The sequence below is a fragment of the Trichosurus vulpecula genome, chromosome 6 (assembly GCF_011100635.1).
Source record: "Trichosurus vulpecula isolate mTriVul1 chromosome 6, mTriVul1.pri, whole genome shotgun sequence".
Taxonomy (NCBI): Eukaryota; Metazoa; Chordata; class Mammalia; order Diprotodontia; family Phalangeridae; genus Trichosurus; species Trichosurus vulpecula.
In genome coordinates this window covers 208560108-208582808 of record NC_050578.1, presented here as the reverse complement: position 1 = coordinate 208582808, position 22701 = coordinate 208560108, and the positions used below count along the sequence as shown (strand labels likewise).

The following is a 22701-nucleotide window of genomic DNA, read 5'->3' as shown; positions in this document are numbered from 1 at the left end:
CTGAAGGTGTACTGAAAAGAATCCTAGAGAATCAACTAAAAAACAAACTGAAGCAATTAGCAACTTTAGCAAAGTTGCAGATTACAAAATAAACCCACATAAATCATCAGTATTTCTATATACTATCAGCAAAACTCAGCAGGAAGAGATAGAAAAATTCCATTCAAAATTATTGTAGAGAATATAAAATACTTAGGATCTACCTGCTAGGACAAACCCAGGGAATGTATGAATACAATCACAAAATACTTTTTACACAAATAAAGACAGATCTAAGGAACTGGAGAAATATTCATTGCTCTTGTCAACATAATAAAATGACCAAGTCAACATAATAAAAATGACAATTCTACCTAAATTAATTTACTTATTCAGTGCCATACCAAACTACCAAGCAATTATTTTATAGAGCTAACGAAATTTATCAGAGAGAACAAAAGGTCCAGGATGTCAAGGGAATCAATGAAAAAAAAGTGGAGAAAGAGCCTAGCAGTACCAGATTTCAAGCTTATTACAAAATGGTAACCATCAAACAATCTGGTACTGGCCAAGAAATAAGAGTGGTGGATCAGTGGTCTAGATTAGGAACACAATACACAGCAGGAAACGACCACAGTAATCTAGTGTTTGATAAACCCAGAGTTCCAAGTTGTGGGGGCAAAAACGCACCATGTGACAAAAAGAGGAACACTACTGCACTAGTTGTGAATGATTCAACCATTCTGGAGAACTATGCCCAATGGCCTATAAAACTGTGCATACCTTTTGACACAGCAACACCACTACTAGGTCTGTGCCCCAAAGAGAGAAAAGAAAAGGCAAGAGGACCTATACATACAAAGATGTTTAAAGCAACTTTTTTTTTCCTTTTGAGGTGGCAAACAATTGGAAATTAAGGGAATGTCTGTAGTAAGAGCAGCTCTGTAACACGGATCATCTGTGACTTATCTACTCTATGATGGTGGGTGCTTAGCATATAGTACAGCATTTAAAAAACTGTTATTGAGTGAGTGATATTGAAGTGAAAAAGGGTTGGGATCCACACTAATAAAATCAAAGATCCTTGCCTTATTTCCTTAGTGTATGGGGCAACCAATAAAGAGCAGGAAGGGGGGAGGAAGAAAACTCCTGCAGCAAGGCTGTGAGGCCAGACTAACTGGAACAGAGAGATCTTGGACTGTGAGAGACAAGACTAGATAGAGGAGGGAAGGCCACTGATACCAGGATGAGAAGGCCAGACTTGTTCCAATACTTGAGAAACAGCCATCGGCTCTAAGTCTCTGCACTCTTGGCTGCTAGCCTGGGGTCCTGCAGGTGGAGGGCACCCACCACATGGCGTGCTGGTTGTTGATGACGATAACCAGGAATGATTGTTGTACTGATCATTTTAACCTTGTGTGACTCTATACTTTTGTGTCATCACAGTAAATTTTTGAGCTGAAATAAAAAACGAAAACTTACCACTGTCTGCATCATAACCTTGATGACTGACTTTCCGTAAACGGTCAAAGCCTTGGTTGATGCTCCGTAGTTTGTCTTTCAGTTCTGTGTGTTTGTTGTGGAGGACATCCTCTTTGATGTGGCTCCCATCCAACGGAGTGATTACATTTTTGTGGCTTTCTGTTGAAAAAACAATAAAAGAACAACTGACTTGGCAGTTTTCAAAGCACCCTCCTCGCAAAGGCTTTGTGAAGGGAACAGTAGGACAATCATCCTCCCCAAGTGACAGAGGAAGGAGCCAACGCTCAGACAGGTGTCAAGTCTTTAACAGCCATTAGCGTCAGGGGCAGGAATCACACTCAGGTCTTCTGAGTCTTGAGCTCAACGCTTTACCTGTTACACCATGCCAGAAAACAAAACAAAAATAAAAAAGGATCTTCTCTCAGACCTCTATTCACTTTAAAGAGATTTAAAAACTGATTTCCCAGTCCACTGTCCCAACCCCATATGTAATAGGACTTCATGCTTATTCTGTAGCTATCCTGCTTAATGGCTAAAATGAATATCCTTCATGTAGGAAAGATGGTTTTATTTCTCCTTCAACAGGCGGTAGAAATCTTTAATAATAATCTTGTTTTGTTTCATATTCTCCATCTAATGGCTCATGGTGTAGGACAGCCACCTTAAAATAAACAGCAGAAAAACTATACTTTTACAAATACAAACATCTGCTAACTTTATACAACTTGATGGTTAACTTTTATTTCAAGGCTGCCCCCAAATCTTTGCTTCACCCCCGCTCATCAAGCTAACCTTCTGTCAGTCTGCCAGTGTCTACAATCTGCTCCGTTTGGCAGTTTGTGAGAATGATAAAACACAGATCTGTCACTCTGGATAGGTCATGTGTCCAATAATAGTCTGGTAACATATAAAATCATATTGGTCAAAAAATCTGAGAAAGTCTGTGATTTTCCATTTTTGCAAAGGAGAGACATGACCTGTTAAGATTACTAACTCTAAAATGTCAAAGCAAATATCTAATCTGATATGTGGTGGAAAGAAAATTGGACTAGGAGTACTGGATTCCAGCACTAGCTAGATTGCGTCAATTCAACAAACACTAAACACCTACTATGTGTAAGGCACTGCATTCAGCACAAAGCAAAGCTAGAAATGACAACAATCCCTGTCCTCAAGGAATTTACAGTCTATGAGGGGAGTTAGGGCATGTGCACAAACAATTACAACAGAAGGCAGAATGTGATATAGGCAAAGGAGAATACAAGAAAACCCGAGAAGGAAGCTGCATTTCTGCACATGAGGTGGGAGGGCGGGGGAAGATTTCAGGGAGGAGATCACACCTGGGGAGGGCCTCCAAGGAAGGAAAGGAGTGAAGCCTTAGGGAATGCAGGAATTGGCAGGATGAAGTCTCAGGAAATAAGCCTTTGGCCGCAATGTCCAGTGTAAGAAGGGGAGCAGAGTGAAGTGAAGCTAGATTAAAGCCGGGGCATGGAGGCCCTAAAATGCCAGGCTAAGGACTTTGTATCTTCCCACAGGCGATGAGGAAACACTGAAGGCTTTTGGAGGAAGGAGGTGTCATGGTCAGACCATACATGAGGAGGATGAATTGGGCAACTCTGTGAAGAGAAGATCAGAGAGGCTGAGATTCGAGAGGGAGGAAGACTAGCTGGGGGGCTATCACAATATTCCAGGCAAGAGGTAACGAGGACCTCAACTGAGGAGTGGCATTGTGGATGGAGAGAAGGGGAAGGACAAAAAGCATAATAAAACATTTATAAGGCACTTTAAAGTTTGCAAAGCACTTTACACACATTACTTCATTTAATCCTTAAAACAACCTTGTGCAATGTTACTTATCTTCATTTTACAGATGAGGAAACTGAGGCACAGAGAGATTAAGTGACTTGCCCAGAATGAGATTTCTTTTTTTTTTTTTTGAGGGGGGGAAGGCAGGGCAATTGGGGTTAAGTGACTTGCCCAAGGTCACACAGCTAGTACATGTGTCAAGTGTCTTAGCCCAAATTTGAACTCAGGTCCTCCTGGCTCCAAGGCTGGTGCTCTACTCACTGCGCCATCTAGCTGCCCCCAGAATGAGATTTCTAAGTGTCAGAGGCAAGATTCAAATCCAGGTCTCTTGGCCCCAAGTCCACTTCCCTTTCTGCTATACCGTATTACCCTCAATACGATGAGAGAGGGAGGATGGAGGAACAACCGACGGGATTTGGCCACTGACTGGCTGTGGGGGAGCCTGAGAGACTCAGATCCTGGGGACAGGACATCAGTTTTTGGGATGATTAAGCTGAAGGAAGGGAGAATATGCAGGAGGAGGGGCTGGTCAACAGGGTTACATGCTAAAGAAAGGCCAAGGAGGAAGAGAACTGAGACTAGGTCTGGGGCCATGGGGAGAGATTTCCAAGAGCTGTGAGACCAAAGGTTGAGGAAGTAAGAGCACCAGCTGTTGACAACCTTTTCCAGAGGTTTAAAAGAGGAGGGCGACACTGGCTTTAAGCTCCATTTGATTAGGACAGGACTTCAAAGGATGGGCAGAAATCCAACGGGTCAAGAGAAAGGGGTGCCAGACACAGGAAAAGCCTGAGCAAGACCTTGGAGAGGGGCGGCTTGGAGGAGGTGCAAAGTACAATGCCAGTGTGCTCAGTGCCCTGAATGCCACGCAAAGAGCTTTGATACCATTTGGTGGACACGAGAGGGCCCCTTAAGAGTTTGCAGATTTTGTCCTATCTAAACATTTTGTCCCTCCTATCCCTGTGCACAGTAGCTGTTTAATGTGTTGAATGGTGGCTGTGGGTGAAAGAACTTTTTTTTTTTTAAAGGAAAGGGGAGATTCGAGTGTGTTTGTAAGCAGAAAGGAGCAAGACCAAAGATGAGGACGACCGATGGAATGTCCGAAGGCCCCAGAGGCACGGGATTAAGGGTTGCCAGATAAAGGGGCAGGCCTCGGCAAGCATGACTGAGAGGCAGTGCTGTGGCATGGAGGAGAGAGAAGTCAGGTGAAGTCACAGAAGGAAGGTGAACCTGGATCCTACAGATGGGGAAACTGAGCCTTACAGAAGGAGAATGACTCACACAGGCAGGGCGCCATTGTGCCAGTACGGCAGCCTTCTCCCCTCTGTTCTCTCACCCCTTTTCCATCTGGCATGTGGGTACCAGACTGATCTCCCTGCTGCAACGCTGGTCACATCCTCTTCACCACCATCTTCCCTACTGCCGAGGCCCTCGATGGCATGGCACCAGTGGACCTCTCCAAACTTATCTCATACTAATTCTTCCCACACACTCTCTATACTACAATTGAGCTTTCTTGCTCCTCCTTTTCCCAACATCTGCAGTGTCATCCTCCTCCTCCACCTGGTGAATGCCAATACATCATTTAAATACTCCCCTCGCCAAGAAGTCTTCCTGATCCCTCTCCAAGCTCCACATGCCTCATGCCTCATATAACCATTTTGTTTTGTACCTAACGGACTTATTGCGTATCATAATTAACTTTTTACAAGTTAAAATCTCGTCAGGCCATCAGATCCCCTAATTGACTGCAAATTGGAACTTAGCACTTAACTTCTTCATCGTATGATGCCAGCTGACCTTTCTTGACTCATTCTACCTTTCTCCTCTTCATGCCCTCTACATGTCAAGCAACCTCCACCTCCCATGGCACCCCTCTGTGCCTGGTACACATGCTCTCTTCACCTCATACCTCCTATGGTCTTTACCTTAGGTCACAGCTCAACTTGGGTGCCACCCCCGATCCCCCTAGTAGTCAGAAGCCATGTCTTTCAACTATTTTGTCCTGTCATAGTGCCTTGGATGTGACAAGGACCAGGGAAATGCTTGTTGGATTTAATTGGATTATTTATATGTATAAACATATTCCCACGTAGACTCTAAGTTCCTTGAGGGCAGAGATAATTTTTTTGTCGTTGTCTGAGTACCTCTGCAGCAACTAACAAAGCGTGTACCAGGGACTTAGTTGTCATCTGTAGGTAGATGGTTCCTAGATCTATACCACCAGCCCTAGCTTCTCTGCTGAGTGCCAGGCCTGCATCAACACTGCCTCATAGACATCTCAGAGTGGAGACCCTGGATGCATTTCCAACTTAACAAATGTATGCCCTTTCCCTCTAGCCCTCCCCTGCCCCCGTACTTTCCTGGTCCTGCTGAGAGCACCTCCAGCCTTTAAGTTACCCCGCTGCTGGGACCTTTCATCTACTCTGTGTGTCCTTGATCTGTCCTCAGCTATGTTCAGGTTTGTCTCCCCCGTTAAAAAAGGTGCTCCCTGAGGGCAGGGACAGTTTTTGCCTGACTTTGTAACCTCAGCATTTAGCACAAGGTCTGGTACATAGAATGCACTTTAAAAAATGCTTGCTGACTGATTGGCCAGCAAATGAATGAATGACTGAGGACAAAGACCGTGTTTTACCTAAAAAGTGGATCTCTTCTAGTTCCTCAAATAGTTCTCTACATACTGTAAGTGCTTAAATAAACATTGAAATCTATGATATCCTGGACTCAAGTACATATGGTAATTTAAAAACAAAAAAACTACCCATTACAATATGTCCAAGGTGGAAACCCCACATAATTATTCATAACATACTTTGGGTCTATAGCCAGTAAAAGCTCAGGAGCTGAGACGTCAGATTTATAGTGTTGCTTAAGAACTTAGTAGAACACTGTTTGGAAAACAAAGATGTTTTTTGTTTATGAATATTTCAACATCATGGGGAGTACCTTCTGTTCTGCTCACAGTCTCTAAAAGGACGTTATATTCATGGACTTTTTCTTTATGATGTTTAAATTCCCGCCACAGTTTATCCAGCTCCTCACTGGAAAATTTCCCAGAGGTTTTAGCCTAACAAGAAGAAAAAAAAAAAGAGAAACTCAAGTTATGAGGTTAAATTTTGTCCACATCTATAATAGTCTGCATTTATATAGTGCTTTTCTCAGAACGATCCAATCCTAGGATTTAAAGACAGAAGGAACAATAAAGATCATCTAATTTTATTTTGCATAATTTACTGTTGGTGACTTAAGAGTATTCTTTCATATGGCTAGTAGGTTTGTATTTCCTTTTTTGAAAACTGCTTCTCTCTTTTGACCCCTTTACTTATTGGTGATGGTTCTTAGTGTTATGTATTTGTGTCAGTTCCCTAGGTATCTTTATCTTCCATATCAGACCTTTATTAGATATATTTGCTGTGAGGATTTTCCATTAATCTGCAGTTCTTCCTTCTAGGAGCACTGAATTAGTTCATGCAAAAGCCTTTTCACTTTACATAACGATGCTTTACTTTGCTCCCTGAGCATCTTCTTGCTGCACAGCTGTCCTTTTGAAACATCTCTCTTCACAGTAACTATTTCTGAGCTCATTTAAAAACCAGAAGGAAAGGTGGAAATTGTATACAGTAAACTTCTCGAATTCATGGTTCGCACCCATAGATCACATGTCAAAGATTTAGTGTGGAAAGTGGAAAGGACACTGTATTTACAATCACAGGACATGGGTTCAAATCCTGCCTCTGTCAATTACTAAGCCATGTGACTTTGGGAGTTACTTGACTTTTGTGGGCCTCAGTTTCCTCATCTGTAAAACCAGATGTTGCCTAGATGACTTCCCATAGGCAGCAGTACTCCTACTCCTTCAACTCAGAGACTTCACTGCATTAGCATCCCAACTACACACCTCAGCTGACCTTGAGGCTTGCTTCCTGGAAACAAAACCCTTGACCTTTGTGAAAATGTTGGCAATTCTGTCATAAATCATAAAAATGATGTACCCCCCAAACAGAAAGTTTATACTAGTCATTCTTATGACAAAGGACGTGAGTCAGGTCCCCCGTCATGGCTATTCTTACGGTCAGATGATAACATGAAAGCACCTCTACACGGGATTAATCTCGAGAAGAGGAGTCACTACCAGACACTGAAGACAAATCCACCTTCCCCACTACGAAGGCTAAAATTCTCTCTGCCATACTCTCCCCAAGCAGAGAAGGAGCAGAGTACTCACCAACAAATTACAAATAACCCACTCACCATTCTCATTCAAGAAACACTGAGTTTTCTGTAATTTAAAAAACCATGCTTTTAGATAGAGGATGGGTTCCTCAGTTCTACCGTGGGACAACGAGAAGCAAAGTCATGCAAATCTATTGTAAACGATAGTTTTTTTCCACATAGTAAATGACCTTCCTGACTCCGCTATCCATCACACGATTTAGAGTTGGGAAGGCCTTTAGAAATGACTGAGGCTCACCCTGCTCATTTTGAACATGAGGAAAATGAAGCTCAAAGTGGGCCACGACTCGCTCTGGATCACACAGCTAGCAATGAGCAGAGCCAGTACTCGAACTCAGGTCCCTTCAGCTCAAACCTGGTGCTTGTTTTCACTATTCCTCATCCCTTCAATGAACATTTGTTAAGTACACACAAAGTGCACAGAATCAGCCCTAGCGAGACACAAAGACAAAAACAACTTCTGCCCTCTAAGGAGCTCACATTCTACTAAAAATAACGTGTGCGTGCATATGCACATATGCACAGGCACACGGGATCACTAAGGCTTGTTTTGTGGAAGGGATGGTAAGCTCCCCCCAGCCTCCCTGTGGAGGACAGAATGAAGAGGGGAGCGCCTGCCAGAAGGGAGATGGAGGATGCCTGCGTAGTCCAGGGGAAAAGGGACAGGGGCAAGAGCTGTCATGGAGGTACAAGACCCTTCTGCGTTACATGCCACTGCCTCGTGGCCCATTTGGCCTAGCTGCCTCATTTCACAGATGAGGAAACAGGCCAAGGAGGTCCCATGACAGAGCGGGCATGCCGAATCAAACAGAACTAATCCTTACCTTATTCCACAATTTTTCTAGTCTTGGGTCATCCAGCACACCATTTTCTGAGCCATCGCTGATGTAATTGGTATTTACCAGCTGAGCGTCCTTCTTCCCATCCAGGCCATACTTAGCCAAAATGACTAAAGAGAAAGAGGAGTTTTATAAATTAGGTAACACTTTACATCCACATCTGAATCCTAAAGAGACTTAAAACTAGCTCATTCATTCCTGACAGTACCAGCAGCTCCCATTCATATGGTGTACAAAGCGTTTTACTCAGAACAGCACTGAGATGGGGGAATGGAACAATCATGACCCCGACCTACGGAGGGGGGACAGTGACTTGCTCAGGGTCAGACAATGGCGTGTCTGAGGTAAACAGGAACAAAGCCTGAGAGGCTGATGCCCCATCATGTGTTCAGCCACAGGCATGATGGACCTATGAGTAGAGAGGAAATCTTTTCCACCTCACAGGGAGAGCTGTGCCACACTGGAAAACACACTAGATCTGGGGTCAGAGGGGCTGGGCCCCGGCGTCACCTCGGCTACATACCAGCCATACGACCCTGACCTAACCACTTTGGCTCTAGGAGTCTCAGGTTCCTCCTCTACAACATATGGGTTGCTGGCTTTAGAGCCAGGTGATATTAAAAACACTAGGTACCAATTATACCGGGCTTTAAGGACTGCGAGATGTTGTCATCTATTCTTCTGTGGGACCTGATCCTCACAACTGCGGGAGGTACGTGCTATTATTATCCTTGTTTTACCAAGGAGGAAGTTTTGAGTCTGGAGGTTCAATGACTTTGCCAGGGTCATCCAGCAAGTCTGAGATAGGATTCAGACTCAGGTTTTCCTGACCCTAGGCCCAGCCACTGTCTATCTAACAAGGTTATCTACTCCAACCGCTACATTCTACAGATAAAGAAACTGAGTCCCAGAGAGGTCAAGAGGATTGCTCTGTCCAGCATACACCTCCTTGGGGCTCATCTAGCGCCAGCCTCTTTACACCCATTTTCGTTGCCACATTCGGTCCTAATCAAGACGAACTCCTTGCTCTTCACTGTACATACCATTCTGTCTCTGGCCCTGGTGTTTTTGTACAGGCTGCCCTCCCTGTCTGCAATGAAGGCTCTTCCCCCTCATCTCAGGCACGGGGAAGGCTTGGCTTCCTTTTGGGTTCAGAGGGTGCATCTCTCTCATCCCGCTGAGGGCCAGCCGGTCCAGATTCCCCCAGTCATGCGTGTCGGGCCCCCGTCACACCAATGCATTTCTTTCATACCCATCCTGCACTGAGACACAGGGTGGAGAATCACGGAGGGTAAGGGAGCAGGCCCTGAAGGCTCACATGACCCCCGGCACTCTGAGCTCTCAGAACACATCAGCGCATTCTGCATTGATAGAAGAAATGTATTATATCCTCAGTACTGAGCACACGGTAGGAGCTTAATGCCCTCTTGTTCTTGTTGACGGATTCTGTCATCACTCCCATACCTCTTTAGACTTACACAAACGAAGTCCAATCCTTCTCCCCATAAGACTTGCCAAATCAACCACTAAATGTTTGTTAAGTGCCTCCTGTATTCAGAGCACTGTGTTAGGTTCTGGGGGAGATATGGAAGACAGAGAATTCACGGAGGAAGCAGCATTTAAGTGTGGGTAGGACACCTGATTTCCACCTTGCTTGCTTTCCAAAATGGATTTATATACATACGAAGGTTGAAAAATTAAAAGATGAGATAGTTGCATTTGGCACCTAGAAGAGCTGATTACTGCAGGTGGGAACTGACCATATAGCCTGGCTTCCTGAAGGCTCAGGGAAGCACGTCTGGTCAGTCAGTTTTCATCTGCCTCACAAAGGAAGCTCGTGCCCATTCAGGTGGATAAGCTTCCGCAGCACATGCTGAACTCTAGGAGAAATGCATTACACGGACCATTACATGAGCCACATCCCTGCCTACTCCAATCCAGCTCTTCCTTCAAGGCCCAGCTCGGGGGCAGTTCTGAAGTGACTCCTCCCTCCCCAACCTGCCAGCCTTCTCTGCTTGGAACCTCTCAGGCACTGTGACATTCTAGCTGGCATCCTTGCTCATTCTGTCTCATCTCCCCTAGAAGATGGTAGAGTGCTTGAGGACAAGAGCTGTGTGGCTTTTCATCTTCAGAAGCCTAACACAAAAGCACCACACAAGTAGCAGGTACCTAATAGGGGCTGGTTGAATTGAACTGAATACAAAGAAATATTGCTTAACATAATTAATGGTATCTTCAGATAGTTTTGCAAAAGACATAGAAACATTTGTCAGATGGGCATTTTAAAATATTGAACGTCTCTCTAAAAGCTGAGGGCACCACCTCAAAGCTTAAGGCTGTGAGAACACTGAGTATTCAGTGGGGATGTGGCACATTCAGATGATCCAATTTAACAGAGAACATAGAGGAATGCACAGCTTAATGTGTCCATTAGGCTACTTCCCAAATCTCAGTATCCCCAGTGAGCTTTTGACAAGGGCTGGATCGTAGTCAATTAATGGTTGAATCAGCTGAGGAGTGCCCAAAGACCTGACGTTCTGTTTGCTGATTAAAGAGGAATCCATGTACTTCAGCTACCAGCCATGTGGGAAGGAGGGCAGGCTGACATCCTATTGTGAACTTTTAGGAGCCTGACCAGATGATGGCTGGGGTAGGTACAGGACTGCCTGTGGGTAAGAAATACTTCTGTATAAAAGAAATTTCACCAATTCATTATACCTCACTGTTATTTCCGCATCAAACTAAGCAGTATTTAAAAAGTCCAATGACGGTAGGGGGCATTGCCAAGGACATGCCTAAGAATGAATGGGAATTTGTCCACAACGAGTGCATTATATGGTTAGAGGCGGGCAGGCGCCCAGTAAATGTTCTGAGTCAAAGTGAATTGACTTGACTGGCCCCTGAGGGAAAGCAGGGGTAGAGAGGTTTGGGGGAAGGAAGTACCGTGGAAAGAACAGCAGGTGCTGAGATCACAGGAGTTCAAAGGAAGCGAAAAGGAGCAAATGTCAGCGGAAAGTCGAAGGGGGAAGCGGTGGGTAGGTTGTCTTGCTCTTGTAAAATGGACTCAAATATCTTAATTTCTTGAGATTAAACGTTTAAGCAGAAACCTTGTGACTAGTTTTCCATACTATAGTACTGCTACTACTCCCTTTATAAAGATGTTTACAGGTTTCTTCTCTTATAATAAACTTTTCTTCCAATAAAATAAACTTTTCTCCCAATAACTTTGATACCAACTGATTCATATGTAGATTTCTTCCAACTTCCCAGACATTTCAATGTTACCCTAACCAATAACTACGCTTTCCACCATTCTCCAGCCCTGAATGGCTTTGGTAATTTTATTTTCTCCATACCTGCTTGAACCATAAAACACAGATGGAGAAAGTCATGAGTAGAGCTGACCCAGATAAAGAGAAATTCTTGCTACCTCACCTCAGTAGCATTTGCCATGCAGCCCTTTTATTTATCACTTGTTGGCACATATGCTGCTGTAACCGCTGTTATAAATGACCACTCTTCTGGAGACTTCAATTCTGCCTTCCTTTATATATATCCTAGGCTGATGACTTTGCCTTTTACTTCATTGCAAATACTGAAATCAGGAAGAGCCTTCCTTTTCGCCACCTTGGAAAGGCAACAGGAGCTGGTCACTTTCAAATAACCCAAGGGTTGTCTCAGGGAAGAGCTTTTACATTTGTTCTCTTTGGCCCTGGAGGGCAGCTTAGTATGAGAAAAAACTCACTAGCCATCTAGACTGTCCAAAAATGGGATGGGATGCCTTGGGTGAGGATTCTGATTGTGTGAAGATATCTGCTTCTATGTGCATCCTGCTCCTCTTTCTCGAGTCAGAAGAATCCTCTGTATCTCAATCCTGTTTGCTCCCACCTCCTCTCAGACTCAAGAGGCCACACCGTACTGGAAAGAGCACGTGCTGTTAGGTCACAGGGCATTGGTTCAAAGCTTGGCTCTGCATCTTACTCATGTAACATTGAGTATGCCCTTGAACTTCCCAGGGCCTGGTTCCTCTTCCATAAAATCTGGGGATTGTACTAAGACCTCCAAGGTTCCTTCTAGCTCGAAAGATAGGCTCCTATGACTAATCATCCCCTCACCAGCACCTTTCGTTTCTGTCTCCCTTAATCTATTAAACTACCCTCCGGTTGACTCCTTCACCTCAGCTCCAGCCAGGTGTGTTCCCACTTAGTTTCATCTGCTTTGGTTCTTGTCCTTATAAGTAACACAGAAAAGCTCCACGATGGAGGCAGAGGGATGCCAATGGATTGATGTATGTTTTGTTCCTGCTGCTCAGAATCCTTATCTGAGTCTTTCTGCCTTGGGCTCCTCTTCCAACATGCCTGCAGAAGCTAGGATCAGAGCTAGTCTTAAAGAGAGCCCAGGCAGTTAAAGGTGAGGCCTGGCAGACAGCCATGGAAAAGGCCCTGAGAAGGGGAGGAAAGAAGAGCACATCAAGTTGGTGAGTGGAGCCAGATGGTAGCCTGAAAGAAGACTAGAAAAGCTGGAAGGAGCCAGGCTGTGAATGTCAGTAAATGCCACGTGGAGGACTTCATACCTGATCCTGAAAGTAATAGGGAGCCCTGGGAACTTATTGAGGAGGGAGCCTGACACAGTCAGGCCTGCATTTTAGGAAAATTACTCCAGCAGCTGAACGGAGGCTACACTGGCATGGGTAGAAAACTGAAGACAATGAGATCAGCTACAAGGTCACTGCGTTAGCCTAGGTGAGAGGATAGCAGGGGATATCATAGGAGAGACACTGAAGGCAGAGATGATAAGACTTGGCAAGAGGCTGGTGTGGGAGGTGAGGCTTGTACTGAGGTTGCCAGACTGAGTATCTGGAAGACATTCAATAGAAATAGAAGACACCTAACAGAAATAGTAAAGCTGGGAAGACCAGGAGCTTTGGGGGAAAGATGAGTTCTGTTTAGGACACATTGAGTTTAAATGTCAAAAGGACATCCAGTTTGGGATATGGGACTACAAAGAGTAGGGATTCTTAAACTTTTTTTCTTTTTTAATATGAACTCCCTCTGGCAGTCTGGTGAAGCTTATGAACCCTTTCTTAGACTTTTTAAAAATGCATAAAATAAAAAAGACAGAATTAAAAAAACATATTGAAGTATAGTCATGAAACTATATTTTTAAAAGAGTTCACAGACCCCAGGTTAAGAACCCCTGACACAAAGAGAAAGGAGGAGGGCCCAAGACAGACTGTTAGGAGACATGTATGGATAGTGGGCATAGCCTGGATGAAAATCCAGCAAAGGAGACTGAGAAAGCATGGTCAGCAAGTTATTAGGAGGACCAGGAGAAAACAGCATCATGAACCCTAGGCGTGGAGATAGCATCCAGAAGATGGTGATAACTGTTGTAAAAGGCTACAGAAAGGCAAAAAAGGATTAGGACTGGAAAAAAGACCATTAGATTTAGCAATTAAAGATCATGGGTAAGTCTGGAGAGGGTACTTTCAATTGAATGATGTGATGGAAGCCAGACTGCAGAGGGTCTCAAAGTCAGAGAAGAGAAAGAAGAGGGATCTAATGAAGTCCTACAACTTCCTGAAAGCAAACCAGCCAGCTCCTCTGTTTAATTCTAAGCCTGCCTCATTTTCCCAGGCATCCCGACATCTAGATACATCTCTCTCTCTCTCTCGGACAAACTCTACAGGTCTAACTCCAATCTGGATAACAGGGATTCTCCATTCACCTGACTTCCCCTTCATGGACCCTTAGGCGATACTCCTGAGCAGTCTTCTGAGAGTCACTGTGATATGTCAGGGCTTCATACAACCAGCACAATGTCTGCTACAAACATCTGGAGGATGTCACCATCCATAGAGCATGCTTACTTATTGCTAATACCCTAGAGCAAAGATTCCAATAATCAGTCAGCCAACAAGCATCTCTTAAGCACCAACTATATGCCAGGCACTCTACTGGGGATACCAAAAATTGAGTGGGCCCAAGAGAAAGCTGAGGCTCAGAGATGTGATATTCACACCACTTCTGAGAGTAAGAAGTGTGTTTGGGATCCAGGTCCCTTTTGACTTTCGGCTAGCACTCTTTCTACTACAATGCATCACAAATCAATAAATACATTGTCCTCACTTTCTTTTGCTTCAGTAAATCAGAAAAGGCTTGAATGGTTATCTTCTAGCCAACTGAGTATCAGTCATGTCGTCTTCTTTTTCCCCTAAAGTATGCTCTTGCAAGGTAAGTCTTGTATCTAATACATTTGGGCTGTGGGAGACTTTTAATATTACAGCATCGAAGGACTTAAAATTGTAGGGGAGCTTAGAGATGGCCTGGTCCTTGCTCCTCCCCTTTTATGGATGTAGAAGCTGAGGCGTGGCCAGTGTCACATCGCCATAGCCAGTAAGTGGTAAACCCAGGATTCAATGCCAGGGCTTCCAATGCCAATGATTTCCGTAACATGATGCTGCCTTCAATACACTCCTTCTCTCTTATTCCCTCTCTATACTCACCCCAGAGAAAGCTTGCACCTGAAGTCCTCACTGACCAAGTGTGAGTGGTAGCTAAGCCCCTGGCCAAGCTTGCTCCTCCCTCTGGGCAGTGTTTCTCAGGACGTGCAGATTTCCTAATGGTAACAGAGAAGCTGATCAGCCATTTCCTGCCCCTTCAATGCGCACGCTGGAAACATCCTGCTTTGGTTACAATTAGAGTGACCTGTTTTCAGTTTTGTTCATTTAATCTGTCGGTTGCCCTGTCGTTGCTTCTATTCAGCTGTTTTGTGGGTCTCCTTTATTGGGTCGTTAAGCATGGTGGAAAACAAGCTCAATAAAACTGAATCTACTTCAAAACTATGGACAATAGGGAGTGTGACAGTACACATAATTAGGCAGTTAATCAAAGTGAAATTGAGATTTTAATATCAGTAGGAAAATACAGCTTCAGAGCCATTAGCTAGGCTGTATAGCACTTGTAGCTAAAATGGTGTGTTGGAAGCATCTAGCTCGTACCTTCTAGAATAGATCTGAGAGGAGAGGCATCCAAAGAGCACTGTTCACAAACACCACTTTACATACTCCCCCATACGTGTATTCTAAGTTCCACCCAAACTGGACTGTCACTGGAACACGCTCTTACAGAGGAGGAGAGTGAGAAGACATGTACACAAATACTTAGGATCTACATGGGGGATTAAGGAGGCAAAGAAGAGGCCAGGACAGTGTGCTATGACAAATGTGAAGAAGGAATGAAGTTTCCCTTGGTCTGTAAAGTTTTCATTTGGTCTTGGCCCTAACCCAGCACTTGCTTCGTAAGTCTCTAATGTACTTATTATGAATTATTGTGTATTTTGCTTATCTACTTGTTATGCTCCAGCAGGCTGTTAGCCTTACAGAGCTGGGCACATAACAGACTTTTAACAGATGTTTGCCGAATTGAATTTGCTGAACTGTATCAAAATAAACTCCTTTGAGAAGCCACAATTTCTTAATAGGCCAGTATATAGAACCCTGTAAAGTATCATAATATGAAGGAGATGAATACAGAACAAACTTGTTTCCTATCTGAAGAAAATGTCATTTTTAATGTATATACTTGGGCAATTAACCAAGGACCTTTTGATGATGGTGTTTCAATCTTCTAAATGAAGGTTAAAGACTTCTGGGGAGATAAAGCGCAGGAAAAAAGTTGGATATGTAAATGATGTCAAAGAATAAGCTGTTATTTTCCTTGAAAATGGCTTCATCCCAATGATGAGCTCTTGGCTAGGGAGAGAGGATAGTTCATGAAGAATAGGAAGAAAAAGGGTGGCTAGAAATTTGATCAAGATGAGTTTAAATTGGAAATGGAGGGCAGAAGGCCCAGAGAAGATTAAGTGTAACGTAGAAAACAATAGATATGTGTCCAATAATTCACAGTGTAAAAGAACTCTGAAGAGTGTCAGAAATAATATTTTATAGCTACATGGCAAGACATAGGACCTGGGTATTACACAAAACAAACTTGAGATTTTAATGTAATAGGCAAATATGATCTCATGGGTCTTATCAAAATTTGATAGGAGGATCTTGTGGCAATGGAGAGGTATGCTATATACCATGGATTCCCAATTTTTTTTTTTATGTCATAGACAACTCCTCCTCCTCTGACAGTCTGGAGAAGTCTGTGAAAATATTATCCTCAGAATAATTTTAAAAATGTAAAAAAAAAAAAAAGGTTATGAACCTTTGCTCTAGACAAAAGGGTTTCTCAAAGGCACTTAATATCGTTTCATTGTATCCTTGTGTATGAGACACGTAAGCTAGGTGGTAGTAGAGGGAAGCCAGGTTAGTGGTGAACACAATGGACTTAAGAGGTAGTGGACCGCGGTGTGAATCCTAGTTCTGGACAAGCATTTTACCTTTGAACATCAGTTTCCTTACCTACAAGATGAAGACTGAACTTGTAATATCTTCCTCATAGGCTGTTGGAAAGAAACTTGTTCACAAACCATAAAGCATCATTATAAACGTGAGTAATCACTGTACAGCTGAGTGGATTTATAACTGGCCGTGTGACCAGACCCCCAGAGCACTGATGAGCACTTGGCATTAATCTGGTAGGGGGTCTCCGGCAGTGTGCTACAGGGCTCCCCTTGGCCCTGTTCTGTTCAATACTTTGACAACTTGAAATCATAGATGACATGCTTATCTATTTTTTTCTGGAGGGGGGAAGGAGGGCAATTGGGGTTAAGTGACTTGCCCAAGATCATACAGACACTAAGTGTGTCAAGTGTCAGAGGCCACATTTGAACTCAGGTCCTGCTGACTCCAGGGCCGGTGCTCTACTCACTGCACCACTTAGCTGCAACAGAAGACACGCTTATCAACTGTTCATATAACACAACCAACAAGCTAAATAATGGATCAGGATCCCATGAGATCCTATATTAGGAAGGCAGAATTTATGATTTCAAAGAGAATCTCATATGTGCCTAAAAGGTCCGGAACCGCAGGATATAAGGAATTCTCTGGGCAGAAGGCAGGAGAACTAAAGCATGTATTTACGCTCCACAATAACAAGCCCACAAACCAGCGTCCCCATTTTGATATTTTCATCAAAAGCTTCCAGGCCCAATAAGTCCGCCTTACAAGGGTAACCAGGAGGCCACAGAGAAGCGAGATGGTATAAGGCAAAATCGTATACGTGCTTCCCCTCTACGGTAAGAAGATTACCCACTAGCCTCTAGTCAGCTCTGCTACTGGCAGCTCAGCTTCGGCTGTAGGCATCTCTGGCTCCAACCGGAAAAGGAAAGGAGGACCTTCAAGCTGTCCTCTCCCCTCTTATAGAGTTTTTGATATCATCAAGCGCCGCCTGAACGACCAGGGCTGATTGGTTCTTGACTTGGCCCCTCCCCCTAGCGTAGACCACGTTAACACACCTCCCCTCAGCCAGCCCCACGACTCATCACACAGGAAGCTCTCCGATCCCTGGCATGGTCGCTGGGCCTCCTGCCCCGGAAGAGCAAGCCCCGGCATCCAGGGAAGCTCAACGAGGCAAGCTGAGTCATTCAAAGAAAACAAAGTCCATTCTGGCTACAGATCCTCACGGCCTTGAACGTTAGACAACCAAATTTTATAGTGATGAATGTAAAGCCCTGCACTCATGTTAAAAAAAAAAAAAACAAATGTACAGTATAAGATGGGGGAGATGTATAGCCTAACATTCTGTGATTTACAATAATAATCAATTTTAAGGTTTTATAAAGTGCTTTGCAAACATTACTTCAGTGGTTCTTTACAACATTCCTGAGGCAGGCATTATTATCCCCATTTTACAGGTAAAGAAACTGAGTCCAAGGGAAAGCTATAGATGGATGTGCCCTAAAGGAGAGAGAAGGGCAGTCTTTCTTTTGGCTCTGCTCCCTTTACAGCCTACTATAAGGGGAGAGGTTCCCCTAAAAGTGTGTTTCCTATGAGCTCAAAATGGCTGTCTCCCTTGTCCTCCCACCTCAGTCACAGAGGCCCATAAGGAGATGCCGTGTCATCTCACAAAGTGCAACACGTGCCCTTGGGCAAGGGGCCAGACTGCACAACTAGCTTCACTGCAAGTGCTCCAGCCCAGAAATCAGGGGCTCCCCTTACTGCCCCAGTGACATTTAATATAAATTTCACCTAGAATATAGAGCATGCTAAGTATAATATTCACAAAATAAATAAAACCTGCTCATTACATATATGTGCTAACTTCAAAACATGTCGATTTGCAAAGGACTCAACAAAAATGGCTGCTGTTTTTGAAGGGAAACTGCTCGAGTCTCCCGACCCTCCTAAAGCATGATCAGTGTAAATGCTCAGTGCCATGGTCCCTCACAATGAGGATACTGTACACAAAAAATGTTCAAGAAGCACTGACCTAGCTCAACCCCTTCAGAATTTCCTTACAATGAGAAGTTTTCATCAAAGAAATGGGAGACCTTTTCATGTAATGAGCTCCTTATCACTAGATCTGCTCAGCAGAAGCCATATTACTAGCTCTAGGCAGGGGTGACTTCCATCAATAAATTTCCTTGGATCAATTAACTTAGATGGGAACAAAAATTATATCTTCATATCAATATACTTAATTTCCTTTATGATCCAATATTTTATTGTAAGCATTTAAAAGCATTATTCTGAGAAAGAAGGAAACAAGCATTTATTAAGCACCTACTATGTGTCTACTATTATGTCAAGTACTTTATATCTTACACCCCATGACAACCTGGGAAATAGGTGCTATTTTTATACCCATTTTACAAATGAAGAAACTGAGGCAGAGGTTAGGTGACTTGCCCAGGATCATACAATTAGCAAGTGTCTGAGGTCTGAATTTGAACTTTGGTCTTCCTGACTCCAGGCCCTATACACTGTACCACTTAACTGCCTCAGGGGTCCATAGGCTTTTCCAGACTACCAAAGAGATCTATGACACCAAAAAGGTCAAGAACACCGGCTCTAAGGGAAACTACAGGAAACTCTTGGTTTTGTTATGACTTCTAAGTTCGCTTTCAAAACTAACAATTCATGACTTTCCAACAAACTCAAATATTCAAATATTTATTACTTACTACATTTAAGGCATCTGACCTCCAAAGTCCCTGTCTACAACTATCTGATTTTCTACCAATAGGCTTTATAGTGCTTTTCTCACAGACCCCTTACAGGACAGGTGGAGCAAGTATTAATACTCAGATTTTATGAATGGGGAAACACAGGCCCAGAGAGGCCAAAGTGGCCATTCGAGTACTGTGATTTTGAACTTGAGTCTTCTTACTCTAAGTTCAGAGTCCTCTTCATTATGCCAGAGAGTTTACTTTCTCCTTCCTACCAAAAGGCCCCTTGATATGTGAAGTCTCTGTTCTCTGGGTCCTTCCCTCCAGGGCTTCCTCCTTTGTGCCCCCTCTATCCTACTCCTAACCAAGAAATGCTCTATGTGGGTACTTGACGATGCTGCTCTCAAAACGATGATCATGCTTTCAGAGACACATAGATGTGTCAGCACTAAGTTCTCTGATGACATTATCTGATGCTGTTCCTGGCTTACAGCATGCCCAGCTTTTGCTGGCCAGGAAGCCAAGCGTCGAACCAAATCCTGAACAATTCTGAGCAAGGTGACCAGTAGGTGTTAGGAGCCCCCTGCTTCCTATCTGGAGGCCACTACAGACAGCACTATGTGGCCAAGAAGAGGGGTGGGAAGGTGGATTTGCTGTGTGGCCCACATAAATCACTGAGCTCTGAGACAATTGTTTACCTCTTTAACCACATCTGAAGAAAGTAAAGACAATTACAGAAGCTTAGTTTTGGAATGGATGTCTGAGGTTATCTAGTTCAGTCTCCTGCTCCACACAGGGATCCTCTCTATAGTATCCCTTACAGCCAGCCAACTGGAATGCCTCCAACGACAGGAATTTCATTACCTGATAAGCCAACCCATTCTACCGATGAACAAATCCAGATGTCAGAAAGTTAAATATGTATTCCAAGAGACACTTTTTTTCCTAATAAATGAGATGAAACCTGACTCACTTGAACTTTTACCAATTGGGCATTAACCAAGAGTGTGCTGGTAAAGCCTTAATAAAGGGCTCTCTCAAAAAAAAAAATTTTAAACATTTTAAACATTTAAACATTTTAAAGTTTAATCAGCATTATTAACATTTTCAAATCTAGACCATCAACAAACAAAACAACAAATGAAACCCCAACTTGTAACTGTTTGCTGACTTCTGGGGTGTAAGTGCTCACGCTGAAAATCAGCTCTTATAGAGAGGTCCAAGTTGGCTCCAGCCCACCCACCCTAGTTCTAAGCCCACAAAGTAAGTCTAACCTCATTTCCACATTATAGTCTTTCAACTATTTGAAGATGGCTTAATCCTTCTCTAAATTAGCCATCTCAAGTGCCTTAAATTGTGCCCCTAGTAACAAGGTTCCCAGAGCCCTGACTACCCCATACACCCCCTTCGAGCACAGACAACATTCTTCTGATACTGTGGTGCCCCAGAAGCAGAGACAACAGAGACAATGTGTTCTGACTAGGATGGAGGAGAGCGAGAATATTACTTCCTGTGGTCTGGACACTCTCCTTCTGTGAAGGCAGCCTAAGATGCTATCAGTAGCACTTTCTGAATCATAAATAACAGGCCAGCAAGATGTGTATTCCTCATAAGAAACCCCTTTATACCATTGAAATTGCGGATAAGTTTTGCTTCTTTTTCTCCATCATCATCTAATCCTTCAGCCTTCATTTTTTTCCAGTTGAGTTCATCCTTTTCTTGCATCTTCAGATCAACATTGAGCTCTGACATTTTTATAGGAGAAAAATGAAGCTGTGAAATGAGAACACAGAAAGATTTGATAACAAGCTGTAGTTTAACCAGGTACGCATATGTTTGGCACTGCTGCTAAACTATGCTAGCTTGGGAGAAAATTGATAGTGGATGAAATCTTATAACAGATATTGAAAGATTAGAAGAAAAATATGAATTTACTGCCAGAGACAATTCAAAAGCATCTAGAAACTGTAGTGATTGAAACAAAACAAATACGTAATAGAAAATAAAATCAGGATATTGGAAAGGGTGCAATCTGAATAACTCTCCTCACATCCTAAACTAATAGTGTCAGATAAGCTTACCCTCCAGGGAAGATCCTGAGACCCATCCCAAAGTGATGGCTATGTAGCTATGTTCAGAAATATGGGTTTCCGATGGAGAGCTTCTCTCCTGACATTTTCAAGGAGAGTTATTGTTATGGTATAATTCTGTTGACTTGCAGAAGGGAATTTAGCTGTTAATTTTCTAGGTCACTACTAACTCTTCATATATATGCTGATCTGGTTTCTGTATCAGGAAAATGTAGGAAGCAGGCTCTTTCTTGAATTTGTTTCTAGAAATGAGAAAGAGGGTACATATAGTGACAGTTCCTGATCAGGCAGATAACTGGCATTTATTAAGCTCCTACTATGGACACAGTCCTACTGTGCTAAGCACTGGGGATGCACAGAATGGTAAAAAGACAGTTCTTGCTCTCAGGGGAATGACAACATGCAAAAGTTATGCACAAACAGCATCTCAGCTCAGAGGGAACGACTCTAAGATGAAGGCCTGGGAAAAGCTCCTTGGAAGGGCCTTCAAAGGAAGGGTGCATACTCCCTGTTCCATGGCAAGCCTAGGATCTCTTTATTCATGTTCCTGGCTCTTCTCAGATAAGGATGAACTCCAGCTCCCCTCCACTGCTGATGAGGCAAATTCCCTCACAGCAGGAAGTTGTTGGCTCCTAGAAGACAAGAAGCCCATTTGGCACATTTCTGTATTCTTGCTGTTGCTTAGTACATCACACCTTGCAGATGCTTACAGACACTCACAGAATGACTGCGTGCAGGTGTTGTTCAGATGACATGTACTGAAATGTGACAAGATGCATTTCTTCTCTAAGGGAACTACTGGCTTTGTATGTCCATGGTGAACATAAGCATTTATTCAATGAATGAATGAGGGCACAAGTGTGGAGCCTTGCCTTAGATTCTTCCTCTGGGGCTAAATCCAGAAGAGCACAGGCTCTGGAACCAGAGGACCTGCATTTGAATCCTGGCTTTGCTATCTACTACCCCTGAGACCTTGGGCAAGTCACTGAACTCTAGAAGGTCTCAGTTCCTTCATCTGTAAGATGAGAGTCTCAGACCGTGTGACCTCTGAGATACCTTCTAGTTGTAAATCTATGATTCTATGGTAGTTCTTTCCACTCTGGGAAGTGAGTTATTACTCTTTCTCCTCAGTCTTCTATACTTCACATACCATTCTGGTCATTGTACTGACATATTAAAAACATACACCTTTTTTTGTTTGTGCTCTGTTCTCT

General features: G+C 43.4%; 1 protein-coding gene across 1 annotated transcript in view; it reads right to left on the bottom strand.

Moving 5' to 3' along the window:
- Positions 1–22701, bottom strand: part of LRPAP1 (LDL receptor related protein associated protein 1) — a 49148-nt gene that overhangs the window by 13194 nt on the left and 13253 nt on the right. Inside the window, exons 2-5 of the mRNA XM_036764352.1 lie at positions 21026–21170; positions 8322–8446; positions 6211–6331; positions 1462–1620 (exon numbers count right to left, since the gene is read on the bottom strand). Coding sequence (XP_036620247.1) covers positions 1462–1620; positions 6211–6331; positions 8322–8446; positions 21026–21170 — 550 coding nt within the window. The remainder of the gene's footprint in view (positions 1–1461; positions 1621–6210; positions 6332–8321; positions 8447–21025; positions 21171–22701) is intronic.